The following is a 20,490-nucleotide window of genomic DNA, read 5'->3' as shown; positions in this document are numbered from 1 at the left end:
TTTGTGGCCATGTTCTGGAAGAGTTTATTCCTGACGTTTCGCCGGCAACCGTGGCTGGCATCTTCAGAGAAAGCTACAGACGCTGGTGAAACGTCGGGAAGAAACTCTTCCAGAACATGGCCACATAGCCTGAAAGACCCACAAAAACTATGGATGCCGGCCATGAAGGCCTTCGACATCCAAGTCGCACTCTCTCAGCCTCAGAGGATGGCGGTGGCAAAATCTCCCTCAGAACAAATCTTGCCAAGAAAACCCTGCGACCAGTTTCACTTTAGGGTTGCCTTAAAGTCCGAAATGTCTTGAAGGCACACAATTATTATTATTATTATTATTAACATTTATACCTCAGCCTTCAGCCCTAAAGGCTCTCAGAGCGGCTTATTATTATTATTATTATTATTAATTATATGGTTCCATTAGATTATTTTAGATTATATATATTATCTTTTTAACTATGTTTTAAACCACAAAGTGGGCAAGGGCTTGAAAAAAAGGCACATTGGCAGCCACAAGTGTTTCAAAAACTCCACTGCGCATGCGCACCCAGCCAACGTCGCCTCCTGGTTCAAATACTGGGGACACGTCACTCCACTGAAAGGCGCAGAGTCCTTCCCCTCCGCGGGAGAGACTACACTTCCCAGGAGGCTCGGCGCCGAACCAAGATGGCGCCGCATCCGCTCAGGCCGAGTTAGCGGATAGGCGGAAGGAGTGCCCGACCGGAAGTGGGTTCTCCTGGCAGTGAAGCCACTTGGGCCCGCTTCCGGTTGTCACTTACTGGGCGAGAAGAAGAAGAGGAGGAGGAGGGAGGACTGAGAGAAGATGGCGGCGGAGTTGGAGACGGAGGTCCAGGCTATTGACAGGAGCTTGCTGGAGTGTTCCGCTGAGGAGACCGCCTTGGTGAGGCTCTGCCTCTGCGGAAGAGAAGGGAGCGGGCGGTGGGAGACTAGGAAGAGCGAAGGAACCATGGAGGCTGGAGGAGGAGGAGAGATGGGAAGCCTGTTCTCATTATGGAGGAGCTGGCTGGGCTTTGTTCGCTTGTTTTGTAACTGAGTCATTGGTCCCTTCAAAGGAATAACTAGAATAATGTCTGAGTCAGATTAGATAATAAGCCAAAGCTAACAGAATGAACTTCAACAGGGAGAAATGTCAGGTGCGGCACTTAGGGCAGAAAAATGAAATGCACAGATATAGGATGGGGGACACCTGGCTGAATGAAAGTACATGTGAAAGGGATCTAGGAGTCCAAGTAGACCACAAGTTGAACATGAGTCAACAGTGCGATGCGGCAGCTAAAAAGGCCAATGCAATTTTAGGCTGCATCAATAGAAGTATAGTGTCTAGATCAAGAGAAGTAATAGTGCCACTGTATTCTGCTCTGGTCAGGCCCCACCTGGAATATTGTGTCCAGTTCTGGGTGCCACAATTAAAAAAGGACATTGAGAAACTGGAGCCATGTGTCCAAAGGAGGGTGACTAAAATGGTGAAAGGTCTGGAAACCATGAAGCCCTATGAGGAACGACTGAGGGAGCTGGGGATGTTTAGCCTGGAGAAGAGAAGGTTAAGAGGTGATATGACAGCCCTGTTTACTTGAAGGGATGTCATATTGAGGATGGAGCAAGAGACTAGGACCTGGAGTAATGGATGCAACCTACAGGAAAAGAGATTCCAGCTCCACATTAGGAGGAACTTCCTGACAGTAAGGGCTGTTTGACCACAAAAGAAGTGGTGGAGTCTCCTTCCTTGGAGGTCTTTAAGCAGAGGCTGGATGGCCATCTGTCGGGGATGCTTTGATTGGGATTTCCTGCATGGCAGAATGGGGTTGGACTGGATGGCCCTTGTGGTCTCTTCCAACTCTACGATTCTATGAATTAGGCTGCATCCACACATAAACAACAGCCTGGTTTGGCACCACTTTAACTGGCGTGTCTCAGTGCTAAGGAACTCTGGGAACAGCAGTTTGTTGTGGCACCAGGAAGGCTGGTGAAGGGTAGTTAGGATGACATAGTCTGTTTGACATGACTTTAACTTGTCTTGCTCAGTGTTATGGAATTCTGGGAACTGTAGTTTTAGTGAGACATTTAGCCTTCTCTGACAGGGAGTTCTGGTGCCATGACAAACTACAATTCCCAGAATCCCCTAGCACTGAGCCATGGCAGTTAAAGTGGTGTCAGTGGATTATTTCTGCAGTGCAGATGGAGCATATGGTCCAAAACCCTCAGCAGAAATAATCCAGTTTGAGACTGCTTTAACTGCCCTGGTTCAGTGCTAGGGAATCCTGGTAATTGTAGTTTACTGTGGCACCAGAGCTCTCTGACAGAGAAGGCTAAATCTCTCACAAAACTACAGTTCCCAGAAACACTTAGCACTGAGCCACGGTAGTTAAAGCAGTCTAAAGCTGGATTATTTCTGCTGAGGGTTTTGGACCCATATCATTCTCAATTATCCTTCACCAACCTTTCTCTGTCAGAGAGCTCTAGTACCACAACAAACTATAATTCCCAGAATTCCATAGCACTGAGCAGTTAAAGTGGTGTTGAACTGGATTATTTCTTCAGTGCGGATACAGCCTTAACAATGTGAATATTTTGTCAGGAGTCAGTAAATTATATCTGGCCAGATATAATAATTAATCATTATTATTCCTCTAGACGGGTTACAAAAAAACAGTGTTTGTTTGTGAAAGCTGGAAAGTGAAGAAAGCTGATAGGAAAAACAATAAACTCATTTGAGATGCAGTGCTGGAGAAGAGTGCTGAGTAGACTGATAAAAAAGACCATTGAATGGGTCCTAGAGCAGTTGAAGCCCAAACTTTCCCTGGAAGCAAAGATGACTACTAAGTTTATCATATTTTGAGGATATCATGAAAAGAAAGAACTCACTAGAAAAGTCTATAATGCTTGGAAAAGTAGAGGGCAATAGGAGAAGACGAAGACTGCATTCCCGATGGATAGTTTCAATCAAAGAGACCATGGCCCATGAATCTACAGGAGCTGAGCAGGGCTGTTGAGGATAGCGTGACTTGGAGGTCTGTCATTCATTGGGACACCATGGGTCGAAATCAATTTGAAGGCAGTTAACAACAACACATAGCTTTGGATATTCTGCTTGGCTCAGACAAAGCTGGAATGGTTAGTGAGCAAGAGAGTGAAACATCTGAATGAAGTGTTACAATGGGATATGGGCCATCAGAAGTTATGATATAATAAAGCATGCTTGAGTTTCAGAAGAGGAGTTTTTAAATTTCATGGGGTTATGCAGCAGGCTTACAGGGAAAACTATTCTAAAACAGGCCAGTAACAGCTAAAAAAAACTATATGGATAACAGCATAACAAGAGATCCCTTGCAGTTGTATTGATTTCATATTGAGCAAAGAGTAGGTTTGTTATATGGACTGTGTAACCAGGCCAAGCTTCATTTCATCGCACGTATTCACTTGATATATGTAGCTTTGTGTTTAATTTTAAAATCTATCAGAAATAGATTCCCAAACAAAATTTGTACTTTCCTTTGTAATTTGTAGTGTCAGGATTGCTTTTATTGCATGCTCATGTATGGCAGGGGTTGGACTCGATCACCCTTGTGGTCTCTTCCATCTCTATGATCATGATTTATCTATGTAACTTATAAACATACAAATAACTTATTCTGTGTTATCACCAGTGGGTCAGTTTTTATAAACAGGCTGTTGTGGTTTTAATTGAAACAGTGAATAGTCAGTGGCTTATAATGTTCTTCTAATTTTAAAGCAATCTTAGGAAATGTGAGATTTTGGTTTTTTTCCATTATACCCCTACCTTTGGCAGCTGGATCTTTATGTAAACAGAACTTCTGGGCACTGTTGAGTTTGTGCTTCAGCAGTCTAGTACTGGCAGATTGTTCAAGTGCAGTTTGCCCCTTCTGGGAATATTCTTTCAAGTCAATTCTTGATCAGACCTCCGTGTTCTAAAGTTGATCATCTGACCTGTCTTTGTTCATATGACCAACAATTAGGAAGCAGGTTTGTTAGTGATTTGGACTAGATCCTCTTGGTAATTAGCTGTCTGCCTGAGGCTTGAAAGACTTCCTTCTGGACAAATAAGTTGCTAGGCCAACCGCTCAGGCAAAGTGCCAGATAGGCAGTCTAGTAAAGTTATGAACCTCTGCAAGGTGAAAACAGAATTCAGAATGACCTTAATAGATTAGAAAGCTGGGTCAAAGCTAACAAAATGAATTTCAACATGGAAAAATGTAAGATTAAGAGGTGATATGATGGCCCTGTTTAAATATCTGAAGGGATGTCATATTGAGGATGGAGCATGCTTGTTTTCAGCTGCTCCAGAGACTAGGACCCAGAACAATGGATGCAAGCTACAGGAAGAGAGATTCCACCTCAACATTAAGAGGAACTTCCTGACAGTAAAAGCTGTTCAACAGTGGAACACGCTCCCTAGGAGTCTCCTTGTTTGGAGGTCTTCAAACAGGCTGGATGGCGTCTTTTGGGGATGCTTTGATTGTGAGTTCCTGCATGGTAGGATGTTGGATTCGATGGCCCTTGTGGTCTCTTCCAACTCTGTGATTCTGTATGAAGAGTGTACATATTAATATGATTGCTTTGAGGTTTTATGGCTGTTTTTAATATATACATATATATGAATTAGACTTCATATGGACACTGTTTCTAACAACTTTCCCAAATGTGACCAATTTTGAAATTTGAGATTAATAGACACCCAGAAATATTGTGAGTACATGACATTTGAGTCAGATGTGTGTATATGGAGTTGGGTTCTAGTGATTTGAAATGCTGAGGAGGGAAGTTTCCATAATTTCTGGCCAGTTTCCTCACTGATCCCTGGCCCTAAACAGACTGGGCAGAGGTGATGTGGAGAAACAGAGACATGGAGGGGCTACCCATCACCATCTGTTCCCACGTCTCCCATGTGCTGCAAAGCTGTTTGCAGAAATCTCCTGTGCTCCCGCCATGAAAGGGGGCAGCTTTGGAGGAGAGGGAGACCAAGACCTTTCTCCAATCCTGGGAGCCCTTGCCATATTAAGTCTTTCTTCATGCTTCTAAGGCAGTAAGAGAAACGAAGAGAAGGAAAAGGACTCTTTGCCGCCTCCGCGCCTTTTTTTGAAGAGGAGGCATGGAGGGCAGCACCGCCAGAGGCCTTCAAGGCCTTTGGCACCGTCACCCGGCCTCCTCACCGCCGCTGCCACTGCAGAAGGGACGAGTGTTGGTGCTGGGGCCCTCTTGGCCTCCAACACTGGTATCTGGCCCTTCCGCAGCAGCGGAGGCATGAAGGAGGCCGGATGCCGGCGCTGGAGGCCTTGAAAGCCTCCGGCGTGGCAGCCCTGCTTCCTCACCGCCGCCGCGGGAAAGGCCCAGTGGCGGTGCTGTTGGGGGCCAAGAGGTCTCCAGCACTGCCATCGCGCCCTCTCACGGCAGCGGCGAGGAAGCCGAGGCTTGGCCTCTGCCGCCGCCGCTGCCACCTGGCTTGTCCCGCAGAGGCGGCGGCGGAGGCCAAGCCGCCGCTCCGAGACTTTCAAGGTAAGTAAGAGGAAGGGGAGGGAGGGAGGGAAGGGAGGAGGGAAGGGAGGAGGGAAGTGAGGGAGGAGAAGGAAGTTGTCCCTAATGGCGGCGTGCGTGCACACGTGCCACCATTGGGGACAACTTCCTGATTTGCCATCTGCGGATGCTCAAATCCACGGATGGCAAATCTGCATATAAGAAGTGCTGATTGTATATGTAAAGCTATATTTGTTCACTGTATAGGCTTACTTATAGGAAATGTTAATAATTGCTAGTTATCTTTTTTCATTCAATGAACATACAACAAGTTACATTTTTCTTTTAATTTTGTATCTTTGCCAGCTTGAATCAAAAGAAATGAAATGTTATTTATTCTACATTAGAATACAATATCAGTTTGTAATTAATACTCATATGCATTCACCAAGGCCTGAAATAGATGGGCCAAGTGACACGGTTTCTTGCTGCCTTCGAGGTGTAGTGCTCGCGCCAGACCTGCATCATTGCTGAAGAACTGGGCCGAAAGGAGGACACATGCCCAGCCCCAGCACGAACAATGCCACCATGGCCTTGCCACAGTTATTTCGGCCTGTCTGTTTTGGGCACAGATATGCTTTATATTAATTGAGTGCAGTAAATAAGTATAGCTATTTACATTTTGTTGAAAATGTATGATTATTAGATTATGAAAAATAATCATGCCTCTTCAGTTTAAAGTTAGATCCCATTTTAGTCTCTAAACAAAATAGACCCATTGAAATCAATGGGTTCACTTTAGTTGGGATTAAAATTGGATCTCCATTTGAAATCAACAGGTTTTCAGTTAGTATTGATTTACAAGTCCCACTCATTTAAATAGGTGTGCTTTAGTTGAGATTTAAATTGGATATAACCATGATTTATCAATGTTCAACTGTGCATACTGTTAAAATCAAACAAGATTACAATTATAACATAGAATTTAGTTTTTCTTAGAGATTATTTATCACCATTTTTGATTTGATGAGTATGATTATTCAAATCTGTTCCATATAACTTTGCATATAGATATCATAGACTTCTTAGTTTTAAGGAGTAGTTTACAGAAATGCTGGCTGTAGCTACAGGAAGCTGATTGCCCAAATGCTGTCCACTCACCACTCTGGTTCATGGAGGTGATTCTTTTGGAAAAACACAGCAACAGCTTTATTATTATTATTATTATTATTATTATTATTATTATTATATTTATTTGTTTCCTGCTCTTTTCCCAAAACTGAGACCCAGAGCAGCTCACAATATTAAGCACTAATAGATAAATACTGTAAACGTAAATGCTTTTCTGCTAGCATGAAGGGAATAGGTAGTTCATTCAGGGTTTTCAGGTGGCCTGGAATACATGTTTGCTCAATCTGTGTTACACTGATGAGTTGTTAAAAGGGATTCCAGTTCATGACAGTTATTACAATTGCCGTCGTATTTTTCAGTTTTACTGACTTTTTACTTCATTTAGCTTTTTGACCATAAGATAGCTTTTGAACATATTTTAAATTTGGCAAAAGATTAGGTTCTTGAAGATCAGTAGATTAAGGGAATATTTGTGGTTTTACTAGTAACATTTAGTTTAACAGTAAAATTACAGTTGTATTTTCATTGATGTCTGTTTTAGGATTAAAAACTAAATCAACAGTCCCAAGATTCCTTTTTTTTTTTTTTAAAAAGAGGACTCATAACATCATAGATACATTGTGGAAAAGACCACAAGGGCCATCCAGGCCAACCCCCTACCATGCAGCAATACACAATCAAAGCACTCCCAGCGGGTGGCCATGAAGAGTCTCTTTAAAAACCTCCAAAGAAAGAGACTCCACAACTTTACTTTGCGAGGCAGCATCTTCCACTGTTGAACAGCTCTTACTGTCAGGAAGTCTTCTTAATGATTCCTGATGTTTTTTAAAAAGACCTTTTGAAACATTAAAAACATTACAACCATACAAACAAAACAGAGGGGAAAAAAGTAAAATTGACAAGCAAAAAGAAAAAACAAAAAGCAAAGATTCACAAGAAGCAAAAGAAATTGGTAACTGGCTAAAAGCAATTAATTTTGGTAGCTGATATTCTGCATTAAATTACCGGTACACGATACTATACTGCAAATATTTGAATTATGTGGCAACTGTGTATTTTGTTTTCTGATCACTTGAAAGAGCTGTATGATTTAACCAATCATTCAGAGGACTAAGTTTTCTTAGGTTTTTTTTATGGTATGCATTGAGTCTTATTTATTCTGAACAGATTATCAATCCGAGGAAACTGCCACAAAACCATGTATAGAAGAAAGTGTAAAAACATATTCTGTATTTAACCAGAGCATGCTTGCTACATGTATACAAACTAATGTTTATACTGAATTTCTTAGATCTAGTGAAATATGCCACTTGGTGATTCCTTGTTCACCTGGCTCTTGTTCGAAGTGCTTCCTCATATTAGTCAGAGGATAGACATGACAACTGTGTTTTCATTTTCTGGGCAAGCATCATGTTATCACAGAACCATGTCTTACTCAGTTAAAGCCAGATCTGTCAATTTGAATCTCCTTGTGACAGTTTTCATGCTGCATATACCAGGACATATTTTTTCTTCCTCTTGCCTTATTCTGGTTCATGTTGTGAGTCTTGTCTATACATGTCTAGAATAGTATGTATCAGGATAGTACACTGGTAACTAATATGGGCAAAACAGGACTATAAGAAGGGAAATGAACTTGTCAATTTCAGCAGCTAATGGGCAAACATCACTGAAGTATTTGGAAGGCTGAGAAACACTGGAGCAAAAGCAAATTGATTACAGATTGACTCTCTCTCACCTGAAATGCTTGGGGCCTGAAGTGTTTGGGATTTTGGATTTTGTTTTAGATTTTGAAATTTCAGTGTTTGCATATACGTATGTACATAATGAGATATCTTGGTGACAGGACCCAAATCTAAACACAAAATTCATTTTTATTTCATATACACCCCATACACACACCTGGAAGGTAATTTTATACAGAGTTTTAAATAATTTTGTGTGCATTAGACAAAGTTTGTGTACATTGAAGCATCAGAAAGCAAAGGTGTCACTATCTCAGTCAACCATGAAAAAAACTTTGGTTTTTGGAGTATTTAGGATTTTGAAATTCCAGATAGGGGAGATTCAACCTGTATTTTTAATTGTACATTACTGTTATTGTAAATTTTCAATGTTGCTGATAATTTAATTACATAGCATTGTTAGTTTTTTGTATGATTTAGTTATACTGTATCATTTTTAATGTGTAAACTGCCTTAACCCCCAGTTTAGAGGGGAAAGGCAGGATGATGATGATGATGATGATGATGATGATGATGATGATAACAATTGATTTGTTCTTTTAGCATTTAAAATGTCAAATGCAAAAAAGATGTTACGTTAAGCTTATGAAATTATGTCATTGTTTGCATAAGCTGTACATAGTTGGCCCTCTTTATTGGCAGGCTAGCCATCCACGACCAATGTGGTCATGCACACATTGCACCTCCATTGACACAATGGGACTTGAGGTCCTGTGATATTTGATCTCTGTGGAGGGAGGGGGGTCTGGAACAGAACTGCCATGGATACAGAGGGCTGATGGTATAACTATGGAAGTGCTAGTCTCAGTTTACGTCCTGCTTTAAATGTCTCCTTCCTGCATAAGATATCTTGGAAGGCAGACATAGTGAATCTGGCCCCCCTCCCCGCCTGTACTTGAGGCTATTGGAGGTATTTTGAATAGGATTTTTTTTTAAAAAATAGTTTTATAAATATTTTCCTCCTTGGGTAGAGACATGGGGTGTAGACCTCCAAGGTCCAGTGTAGTCAGTTGGACCATGGGTGGTTGGCTAACGCATGAGAAGTTTGGTACAAATGGCAGAATATTACCATTACCTGTACTTCCGTGCTAAATTAGTGACATTTCAAAGGTATTTGGATGGTGCACATTAGGAAAGAATTAAACTTGGGCTGTGAAAATTAAACTTTGCCTAGTGCTTATTCTCTTGGGTTTTTTTTATTATTTTGTTTTGATGTGGACATTTGGCACATTTGGGGGCACATCTTCAAAGTCCTGTGAGAGGCATGTGCGGACCCTAGACCTTGTGTGGTTGTCTACCACTTCAGAAGTTCTATAGAAGTAACAGAGTATTGCCATCAAATTTTGGCCAGGTTGTGTTCTTGTTGGTTAATGTTAGAGAGAAAAAAATAGGCCTCATCTTGATATAGAAAGTTAGTTCTTACATTCTCTTTTTTATAATTCCACGATAGGCTTACCAGTTCTTTTTTTCTTCATTCCTTTATCTCTGAAAAGTACCTGAACAAAGTTAGAAGACCTCTCAAAAACATTTTCCTGTATTGCTATTGGCACTGTTTTCTGCTTGTTTGCTTTTTGGAAAATAGGTCCCTCCTATTTTCTTCCTTCTTCCCAAATTTCTTGTTAAACGCAGTTGTGCAGTGCCTTTCACCTTTTTTTCTTGTTGTTATGCAAGGCACTGCATAAGTGCCAGAAGTCCCAACTGGGGTTATTTGGGGCCAGGCCTACTGAAGTTTATTCACTTGGTGTTCCTGGCAAGCCTTGAAAACCAACTTGCTCAGTCTTTATTGTTTAACCACTATAGTTTGGGGTTTTTTTAAAGTACAGTAGTAATTTTTTTATATCATGGTATCCTTTCACCCTAGTTCACTCCACATAGTTCTCCTCCCAACAACATTTCCCCCCGCCAGCAATCCTGAAATTAGAAGTGTCAGTGAATTTCATTGAAGGAAATTTTCAAAGTAGTAAAATGTCATTGACATGGGTCTTTTAAAATGTAAGCTTATTCCACTTACCAGAATAAATCATACTATTTAATAAGTATTATGAATTTATTTGTATGGCCTTCTGAAGTTTTTCTTTTTTTGTAATCATTTTGGAGGCAAAAACTGGCATCAAATAATCCTACAACTAGTTGTGCATATCCAGGGGGTCTTTGAGCTTACCGGTATATTGACTGAATAACATACAGTGTCATGCCTAGGTCCAGGGCAGGGGAGAAGCAGAGATGCTATTAAAAGACACGGGGATTAACAACTCATTGAGCATACATGAGTCCTTTAGTATGTTCAGAATACTTCTTTTGATTTTAAAACATTAAAATCAGTTGTAATATTTGAAGTATTGAATTATGCAGGAAACATTTCTGTAATTTAACTGGATTCTTTAAAAATGTTGGGTAGATATAAAATATTTTATTTTTGTAATCATGCTTTTAAAACTTTTTTTTCTTAAAGAAATGGCTCCAAACCTCTGATCTTCCTAAAGAAATATACAAGCACCTAGCTTATTATGTACCCAAGATATACTGCAGGGGTCCTAATCCGGCCCCACAAAGAGAAGACATGCTGGCCCAACATGTTTTGCTGGGCCCAATGGAATGGTATCTGTGTGGTGAAGATCCTACATTTGGCTTTCAGAAACTTGAGCAGTCAAACAAACCATCACATCTTTGTGGTCGGGTTTTTAAAGTTGGTGAACCAACATACTCTTGCAGGTAACCGTTCTGCATAATCATTTTTATTTATTTAAAATTATTTTTAGGTTGCCTTTAAAAGAAACTATTCAATAAAATAGTAATAGTCAATTACAGGTATCATCATCCCAAAAGTATAGTATTTTTAAACTATCATATGCAGTAATATTGAAATAGTTTAGGCTCTGCATAATTAAAGTCAAATTAAAAGCAAAAACATTTGTAGAATGTTGCTGGAACACATCTGAATTTTATGTTCCAAATGGCTGGTAAATGGAAAAGAACTTCTCTGTTAATAATACTATTTCTTAAAAATATATAACTATTAACGAAAGTTAATGGAAAGGAAAGATTGATTTTTTCATTTCTCTTTTTATTTAAAGACAAGGCTATTAAAAATTGTAAAGGTATATTTATTTATTTATTTAGAGTATTTATACTCTCCTCTTGAGCCACAAAGGCTCTCAGAGTGGCTATCTTTTCTTATACATGGGCATCCCAGATTTTTATTTAAGAAGCATACTTTTCTTCCTTTAAATTTCATCAAGAAGTTAACATTGCTAAGAGAAAGAAAGCATACATGGGTTAATTTAGTCTTTCATCCGAGAAAGCACCCAAACAGTACGCTTCTGAAATCAACATTAGCTGCCTAACTCTGAAATTTTGTCAGTTGTGTAGAAGAATCTTGTCAATCTTAGTGTTAAGAATGCTAGTGCCATTTGGGTGATAGAGTTTGGGTCCTCATCCTTGGTCCACAGGGGAGCAAGTAGTGTCTTGGATTGTGTCTATTACACTTTGTTGGTTTTCTCTTAAACTATTCCATTGTTTTGTATATTTGTTCACTGTATCATCATATGTTTTCTCTTCTGTTTACTTCTCTCCTCACAGAGATTGTGCAGTCGACCCAACATGTGTATTATGCATGGAATGTTTTCTGGGAAGTGTTCACAGAGAACATCGATACAGGGTTAGTGACTTTGTGTTTTAATTAGCATCTCACTTGAGAATAGGTGAAATAAAATAGTATGTTTTTTGTCAGTCCTTTAATCTTGGAACTTTGCCTTCTTCCGATCTCACCTTCCCTCAAAAATGCATTTATTGTGGAGAGTTTATTATAGTACAGTGGGCCCTCCCATTACATGGGGAATCCATTCCAGATCCCCCCATGTAAGGGAAAATCTGCCTATACTCGAGCCCTATAGGAAATAATGGGGCGCATGCATGTGGCAGCACACAGCTTCTGCGTAAGCAGGAAGCTGTGTAAAATGCATCTGCCCATGGCACGGGCACACTGTATATAGTAATACGTAGGAGGTATTCTGTTTGTATGAGCAGTCCTGAGTCTTTTTATTATTAGTGTTTATTTATATAGCACCATACATTTTACATGGCACTTTATACACTTCTTTACTTTGATTAACTTTAAACATTAGAAGCGTCTGTTTAATTTAGAAGCAACGTTTGAGTGGCAATTATGGACCTCTATAATGGCTGTTTGGTGCTTATTCTTGGTTGGCTGGGGAGGGGGGAAGCAGAGCTGTGCCTACAGGCTAAGAGGCCTTTAATATAGTCTATGGTATGGCAGGTAGGTGAAAGACTACTTGTGGAATACATTTCTGAATATAACTTTTTGCAAAAGTATAAAAAGGACAAACTTGGTGTAATCCCATATTTCAGTGCCATGATGCCCCTTTCAATTCGACTTTGAGGTTTATGAAGGTGGAGTGCAGGAACATGTATTTGATTATTTTAGTAGTAGACAATAAATGGAATATGTTTTCCATGTTACAGAGCATTTACTTTGTGCTTACAAATTATTCAGCATTGTAATTTCAAACAAAAACTTAACAATGAATATGCTTTGTAGTGCACATCAGTTGCTATTAGTCATAGTGACTATAAATTCCTCCTGTGTCACAGACAGTGTGCACAATTGAACATTTGTTAAACAAAGATTCTTCATCCATCTGTACTTTAAACAGAAAAACAAACAGTCTGATAAAGATGTTTTATCAATTAAATGGATAGCCTGAAGCTAGAACCATGTTTTGTTTTTTAAAGGAGAAGAGTATCATACTTTTCCTCACTCTACTTTGTGTTTCTTCATTTTTGGTAAACACTCCTTAACAGTTCATGCTAAGGTACACAAACACATTCCAAACATATCAGTTAATTCCCTGTACACATAACCTAACCCATTCACAGAATTTCTAGATCTATGTACAAAGATACCTACCTATCAGAAAAATTAGGCTTCAGAAAAGTCTTCCTATTCCCCCCCCCCCCAGGTGTACCCCTACTACTGCAATTAGGCTTTTAGAAGCTTTGTGTTAGTGCCAGTGGACGGCATTTTGCAGTCTAATTGTTACATAAAATGGGAAAATCCTATAACTAGTTCTGACCTGTGAGCCATAAGTTCTCCACCTTGTTTTGGGTCATGTTGATTCTGTTGTCTGCCTGACTAAAATAAAATAAAATAGAAGGCTGATTCTGTTTCCTGCAAGTAGAGGCTTGGAATGGCAATAGCTTTATGACATCTTTTCTTTTTTTAAAAAAAAGAAGCAGGGCAGAATTAGAATTATATCCTGCTTAGTTTGAAGAAAAAGGAGAAACTTGCTTCACATAGTTCGGAGATCGCTTCTTTGGCCCCAGGAACAAGCCACCTTTCAGCCATTACAAAAAATCAGGTCTGGGAGTGAGAAATCTAAGAAATCTAAGGTATTGTTTTAGAAATGTTAAGGGGGTAAACAGACCGGCAAAATGCAGTGTCTTCCCGGGAGCTTGGGGGCGTGGTGTATGCATGACACATGCCCCTAAGACACGGGGAACACACCATGAAACCTCTCCACTGCCCACACAGCAGCAGTTTTTCGGTATGCGGCTCCACAGCGTCCCTAATCCGGCATTTTAGGCCCATCTGTTTCAGCCCTGAGTATAAATAAGCAAATAAAGTTCCATCCTATAGTCTCTCCCCACTCTGAGTATAAGTTTGAGATCTGAAATATTACTTAAAAACCTTCTACACTAGTCATCTAACTTTCAGTGTGTGACATATGGGATGTTCCACACTGAAACCTGAACTGTCTGTTAAGAGTTTTGTTTTGTTTTGTTTTAGTATTTGATAGAGTATTCACTAGCCTTTGTGTAGAAACGATATCAGTACGCATTTTCACTTATTAAGCAGACTTTTCTGTCTTAAGATTTTAAAATTATACTTTAGATGACAACATCTGGTGGTGGAGGTTTCTGTGATTGTGGTGACACAGAAGCTTGGAAAGAAGGTCCTTACTGCCAGAAGCATGAACATAACACTTCAGAAACTGAAGAACAAGAGGTAAAATAACAGTATGATGTGAGGAAATATAGAGAATAAGAATTGGCCTACTCATGTCACTGCAAACTTCATCTACTATTCAAAGCCTGAGAGTGAGAGGGATTTTATCAGGTTTGTTATTTCTCTAGGATGGGAACAGCTCATGCAAGATTAGATCTACACTTCTAGAGTGGATCTTTTTTGCACCCTTGGAGAGGAGATCTTTTCTGCTCTATGCCCCCTGAGAGACCTTCTCAGAAGCTTTAGGACCGAAACTTTAGTTACAGTTTAAGTTTAGTTAGAAAAAAGATGTGTTCCAACATATCTTAGCATGAATTTTGCAGATGTAGGCATTTTTAAATTAATGAAAATTAAAAATAGTGGGGAATCCTCGGAAAAAATAAGATGACAAAAATGCCTTTGTAAGGTTGGCTGATTTTTTTCCCTATCCCTGTTTTCTTTTAATTTGTTTTTTCTTTTAATATTTATTCACATCTTACATTTTTTTACTTCTATAATGTGGCCTGTTTAATCTCAATTATTGCTGGGAGAAAAAAGATTGAAGGGGAATTAAGGTGAATATTGCATAAAATCCAGAGAATCTATTAGTTAAAATCAAAACACATTAATAGGGGCAGTTAATAAACATTAAAAATAACTTGTTTCACACCAACTATACTTGTGTAATGTTCAACAACATACTTTTACAGTTTCTTTGCTATAGCAAAGAAACTATATAATGTGGTCTTGCTGTAATATTTCCCCTCTGTTTTATTTTAGGATCCTCTTGTGCACTTGTCAGAAGATATGATAGCTAGAGTTTATAATATATTTGCTATCATGTTTCAGTATGCTGTAGATATATTAACATGGGAAAAAGAAAATGAGCTGCCACCAGGTTTAGAGACAGTGTAAGTATAATTTTTGTTTGGGCTTTTAAGATTGGCATGGATTTCTACATTAAGTTGCTAATTCACATCATGATGTTGTGTACAGCCTCACTGAAATAAAAAATGGGAAGCATTTTATTGTGTGCTGACCTCCTATAGATTTCAGTAGGATTCAGGTATGATTAATTTTTTCTAGATGGATGAGTAATTACATAGTGCATAGGAACCAATTTTTACCTGTGCCCTCCTGCCTCGCAGATTTTACTCATCTATTTGCTTGCATTAAAAGTGATGTCATGCCATTTCTGGGTAACATTTTTGGCTGATTTCAAGTCTGAAAATGAAAGAGTCAAGGGGAGTTGGGATTCTGTGGGGTGAGAAAAGGTAATCACTATATTTGCAAGTGAGGCCTGAATACTCTAAAGGTACCAGATCCAGTCTGATCTGGGACCACCAATACCAGTTGCTGTAGGCTATATTTCAGAGGAAGATACTGGCAAAACCACCTTGGAGTATTCCTTGAAAGGAAGATTTTGGATATGATTAACCATTATTTATTGTGTCATCGATTGCAATAAATTGCTGAATTACCTGGTGCAGTAAATGTGGCTAATTTTGAACAAGCCAGCTTCAAACCCTTTTTTATTAAGCTGGCTTGTTTGAATAACCACAAAGACGATCAAAATAAATAGTAAAGGACAAAAGGGGGAGAAAAGAAAAAGCTTCACCAATAAAATGTTAATGATAGATTTTGAGGATTTTGAGGTTTGTCTCTTCTTCAAAAGCTTCCTAAAGAGCTGCAGAGGAAGACCTCATGTTCAGAAACATGAGCTAGAAGTGAAATGGTCCTACTTCAGGAAGCTTTTCAAACAAATGATGTATTTCGCTTGATGCAGACACACTTCTCAAAATGTATCACTAACAGCTTTTTTCTTCAAATTAATTGTAGTTAGCATTAACTTTAGGGCTCTACAGACAGCACCTTTTCGTGCTGAATCATGGCCATGTGCGCCACGTGGAGTGGCACCCAACATCATGGTGTCCTGGGGCAGAGTCGGGGCGTTCGTCATCTGGTGATGCTCTGACTTCGCCCCCAGGCCAGCCTCAATTTCCAGTCTGAAGAGGACCTTTGTTTTATAATTGATATGGCTCAGGAAGCCATAGTTAATTGAAAGTGGAAGTTCAGATCTTCTCAGTCATGCAGGTTCAGGAGGGATTCCAGTGCTGAATGCAGGTCTTGCTAAACTATGATTTTGTATTTTGTTCAAATACATCTTTAGACTTTGTTCTTTTTTGCAGCTCTGAATTGGGTAATTGTGTAATAGTAGCTGTGTAAGTGGGAGCTGAGGTAGATGGATTGTCAAAGCCACATAGTACAGTAATTGCAAGATAGATACAGATCAGTTACTTGCTTCCCAGTTGCACCTAACCGGCTACTTCTGGGAACAGGAAATTAGACTAAGTAGATCTTTGAAAATCCAGCAGATCATTTGGAAACTAAGGCCTTGTACAAACGGGCAGGAAGGGACAGCGAGATGACACCCCTTTCTACTCCAGATCGGTGCCATGGCACCGATCCAGCCTCTACAGAGCACAAAAGGAGCTGTTTTTTCCGGCTCTTTTTTGTGCCTGTGAAGAGGCGCTACAGCTGCTGCTGGGCAGCTTGTTCACTGTCCTTTGGTGTGGCGCTGTTTGGGTGCTGCGTTAAAGGGACATCATCATTGCGCATGCCGCCTGAATGGCTGCGCGCCAAGCTGGCACCTGGGCTGCGTGGGGAGGGCTCTGAGTGTGGGAATGCTCAGCCCTCACCCTGCCTGTAGGATGGTGCTTTTTGCCCGTCTGTACTGGGCCTTAGTTTGGCAGAATTCTCACCTCAAAGAAAAATGCTAGGCATGTTTGTTCAGGATAAAACTTCAAATGACCTGTTCAGATAAAAAGCCAATAAAAATAATGATAGACTCCACTCATTATAGTGTATGCTAATGCAATTTATTCTCAAGATTCCTTCATGTTTTATTGCCCAATTCAGCATATAAAGCCCAATTCAGCATATAAAGATCCTAATATGCATAATAAAGTGATAACAACAATAGTTTGATTTAAATGACATTTATTATTTGTAATATTGTCTTCACAGCAAAAAGAGTGATACTTACTACTGCATGCTTTTTAATGATGAAGTTCACACATATGAACAGGTTATTTACACTCTCCAAAAAGCTGTCAATTGTACACAAAAGGAGGCCATTGGTTTTGCAACTACTGTGGACAGAGATGTAAGTATATTTTTAGACTTCTGTTAAAACTCTAAATACAAATGAGTTAAGACTGAGGTTTAAGTTAAGACCTTATATGATTGCTTTATTCCTTTGTGCTGATTGATCAGAAATAAAGGAGACTGGGCATTTTCCAAATAACATAGGGGCTAAACAGACTGGCTTGAAACGCTGGCATGGGGGAATGGTGCTTGGATGATGCATGCCCCCACGCTGGCTTCATGCTGCCTGCCTGACTGCAAGCCATCACAGAGCTCCTTTGGCATGGCGTTCAGATGATGCACACTAAAAGGGGCATCGGAAAGTGCCACCATGGTGGCAAAGGCGTCCTTTTGCCGGCTCTAAAAGGAGCAGCACTTTGCCATTTCTTTTAGAGCTGGTAAAGTGCAGGATCTGGCCCGCAGTGTGCAGTTGCTGTGACCCGGATTCGGCACTGAAAGGGGAGGCGGGATGCTGCTCTATCAAGACAGTTTGTTTTGCCCCATAGTTCATCATCTTATATTCATTATGGTAATTAGCCTTCTTTACTTTTTTCCCATGAATATATTTATTAAAGTGTAATTTGTTGTTGTTTTTTCTTCCTTGCTTTCCAAATAATGGTGTAAATGTAGGGGCATTAAGTGAATTTCTTTTTAGTTAATGCTTATTCAGCAGTAGATTGATAAGCCCTCATCTTTGTGTCTCTGGGAAAGCATTGTTCTCTTTAAAAACATAAGCACACTGATCCCCATCTAATGTTATTCATCAAGTTTTGCCTAGCCTCTGGTAATAGACAAAAGACGCATTCAAAAACAAAAGTGGGTCAGTTTCCCAGCTTTATAACAATTACTATTATAAAAGGCAGTGTGACCACTTTGCTCCTCTAAAAGTTGATGTTACAAAAAATGTGGCTACGACTAGACTACTGAAATTTGTTTAAAAGTGTTCAGAGGAAAATTCCTGGAACAGTAAATAAAAATAATAGCCAATCTGCATTGTGCAATCAGTATAGTGACGATCAATGTAACCTACACCAAGAAACACCTTTTTAGTGGTCATTCATCCTCCTTTTTTCACCAGATGAGTTGTCTAAACAATCTTACAAGACTATATTAGGTTTATTTATTTTTAAAATGGAAATGAGCTAATACTGTTTCTAAAACATTTGAATTACTTTAAGGAAAGAGTCTCTTGGTTTAAATGAAGTGATGCCTATTTTAATTGATTTTTGTGTGCCTTTTTGAAGCTTCCTCGTTTCTTTATTTGCTGGTGTGAAAAGAACAGCTTTTCATCTCTTTTCACTCTCTGACACCCTCTGCTGAACTAACAACTGCTAAATGAAAACATTAGCCCTCATGAATAATGTTACTGAAGATACTAGAGACTGAACCAGAGATTGTTACCATAGAGTGAGAAGAGATTAAGGTTGTTGCTGTCCTTAGTTGCCATCCTTAGCTTTAATCGCTTAGGTTACTGTGCAGTACGATGGCATCATAGTGACATGATGATATCTGTTTCTTATGAGACTGGATAATTTAAAATACCTTAAGAGTTTCATAGTCCTGTTTTGTACAGATTATATTTGCTGAATTTGTAATGATAGAACTTAAATGATAAAATATACTTGAAGCCTAGTTATTTCTTAGATTACAAAATTGTAGTACATAGCTGCACTGGATACGAACAGTCAAAGATATATATTTAACACACATTGTGTTAATAACACTGTAATTTCAGGTTGAATATCCCTTATCCTGAAATACAAAATGCTCCAAAATCCAAAACTTTTTTTCATGGGTGGCTTAGATAGTGACACCTTTGCTTTCTGATGGTTCAGTGTACATAAGGTTTGTTTCATGCATAAGATTATTTAAAATATTGTATAAAATTAACTTTAGGCTATGTTTATAAGGTGCATATGAAACATAAATGAATATAATTTAAAGGTATACAATGTAAGTGACTTAAGACTGCAGTTCTACACATATTTACCAAGGAATAAACCCCATTGAATTCAGTAGTGCTTACTCATGGGTAGACATGTATAGAATGCAGTAATTTAATTATTTATTCAATGTCCTATTGAAAGGTAGTGCTTAAAGTTTTATTTGAATTTTTAATTTATTGCTAATAGTGATGTAATTGTGTAACAGGGACGTAGGTCAGTTCGCTATGGAGATTTCCAGTACTGTGACCAAGCCAAATCAGTGATAGTGGTAAGTTGACATTGCTTTATTTCCCATAGCTCAGTGATAAATTGCTACTCTATCATTCTAGCATATCTGTCTTTTATATATCTGAAGTAATGATGCATTCATTATAGGGTGATTTCATGCCTCTTGAGCGTCGTGATCCCTCCTTGTATTCCATTTCCTCCATTCATTTAAGCCTTAAAAATAAACATTCTGTTCTCTAATAACAATGTGAAAAATGATCGTGCAGTCCACTCTGTGCATGATTGCCTTTGAATATGACATGGAAATACACATAGCACAACCGATGAGCATTAGGTTATGACTAACCAACACTTAAAACGCCCCCTTCTGCCTTCGCTCCGGACGCTGCCGCTGACGCCGTCGTCGCTGGACTGCACCCCCTTTTGCCGGGCGGCTTCTCTCGGTGGTTTCGGAGGTGCGCTTCTGCGCACCGCCCCGGGAGAGCCGCCCTTGGACTTGGGGAATATCCCCACAACACCTGGGACAGCCTGGCTTTGGCGTTTGGCGGCCAGTAGCGGAGCACAGGCCCTTTAAGGACCATCTGGGGGGAAGCTTGGGAGGAGCCCCGCCAGTGAGAGAGGCGGGGATAAAAGCCGGCCCGCCGGACCCTCCCGACACGCCCCCTTCTGCCTTCGCTCCGGACGCTGCCGCTGACGCCGTCGTCGCTGGACTGCACCCCCTTTTGCCGGGCGGCTTCTCTCGGTGGTTTCGGAGGTGCGCTTCTGCGCACCGCCCCGGGAGAGCCGCCCTTGGACTTGGGGAA

At 39.9% G+C, this 20,490-nt stretch overlaps 1 protein-coding gene across 1 annotated transcript in view; it reads left to right on the top strand.

Annotated features, from left to right (window-relative positions):
• The first annotated feature begins 757 nt into the window (after nucleotides 1–757).
• UBR2 (ubiquitin protein ligase E3 component n-recognin 2) overlaps nucleotides 758–20,490 on the top strand; it is a 69,889-nt gene continuing 50,156 nt past the window's right edge. The window contains 7 exon segments of the mRNA XM_042469130.1: nucleotides 758–897; nucleotides 10,815–11,074; nucleotides 11,942–12,020; nucleotides 14,274–14,387; nucleotides 15,147–15,277; nucleotides 17,394–17,532; nucleotides 19,665–19,727. Coding sequence (XP_042325064.1) covers nucleotides 820–897; nucleotides 10,815–11,074; nucleotides 11,942–12,020; nucleotides 14,274–14,387; nucleotides 15,147–15,277; nucleotides 17,394–17,532; nucleotides 19,665–19,727 — 864 coding nt within the window. The 5' untranslated portion in view covers nucleotides 758–819.

This window comes from Sceloporus undulatus, chromosome 1 (assembly GCF_019175285.1).
Source record: "Sceloporus undulatus isolate JIND9_A2432 ecotype Alabama chromosome 1, SceUnd_v1.1, whole genome shotgun sequence".
NCBI classification, from domain to species: Eukaryota; Metazoa; Chordata; class Lepidosauria; order Squamata; family Phrynosomatidae; genus Sceloporus; species Sceloporus undulatus.
This window is presented reverse-complemented; position numbering and strand designations above follow the sequence as displayed.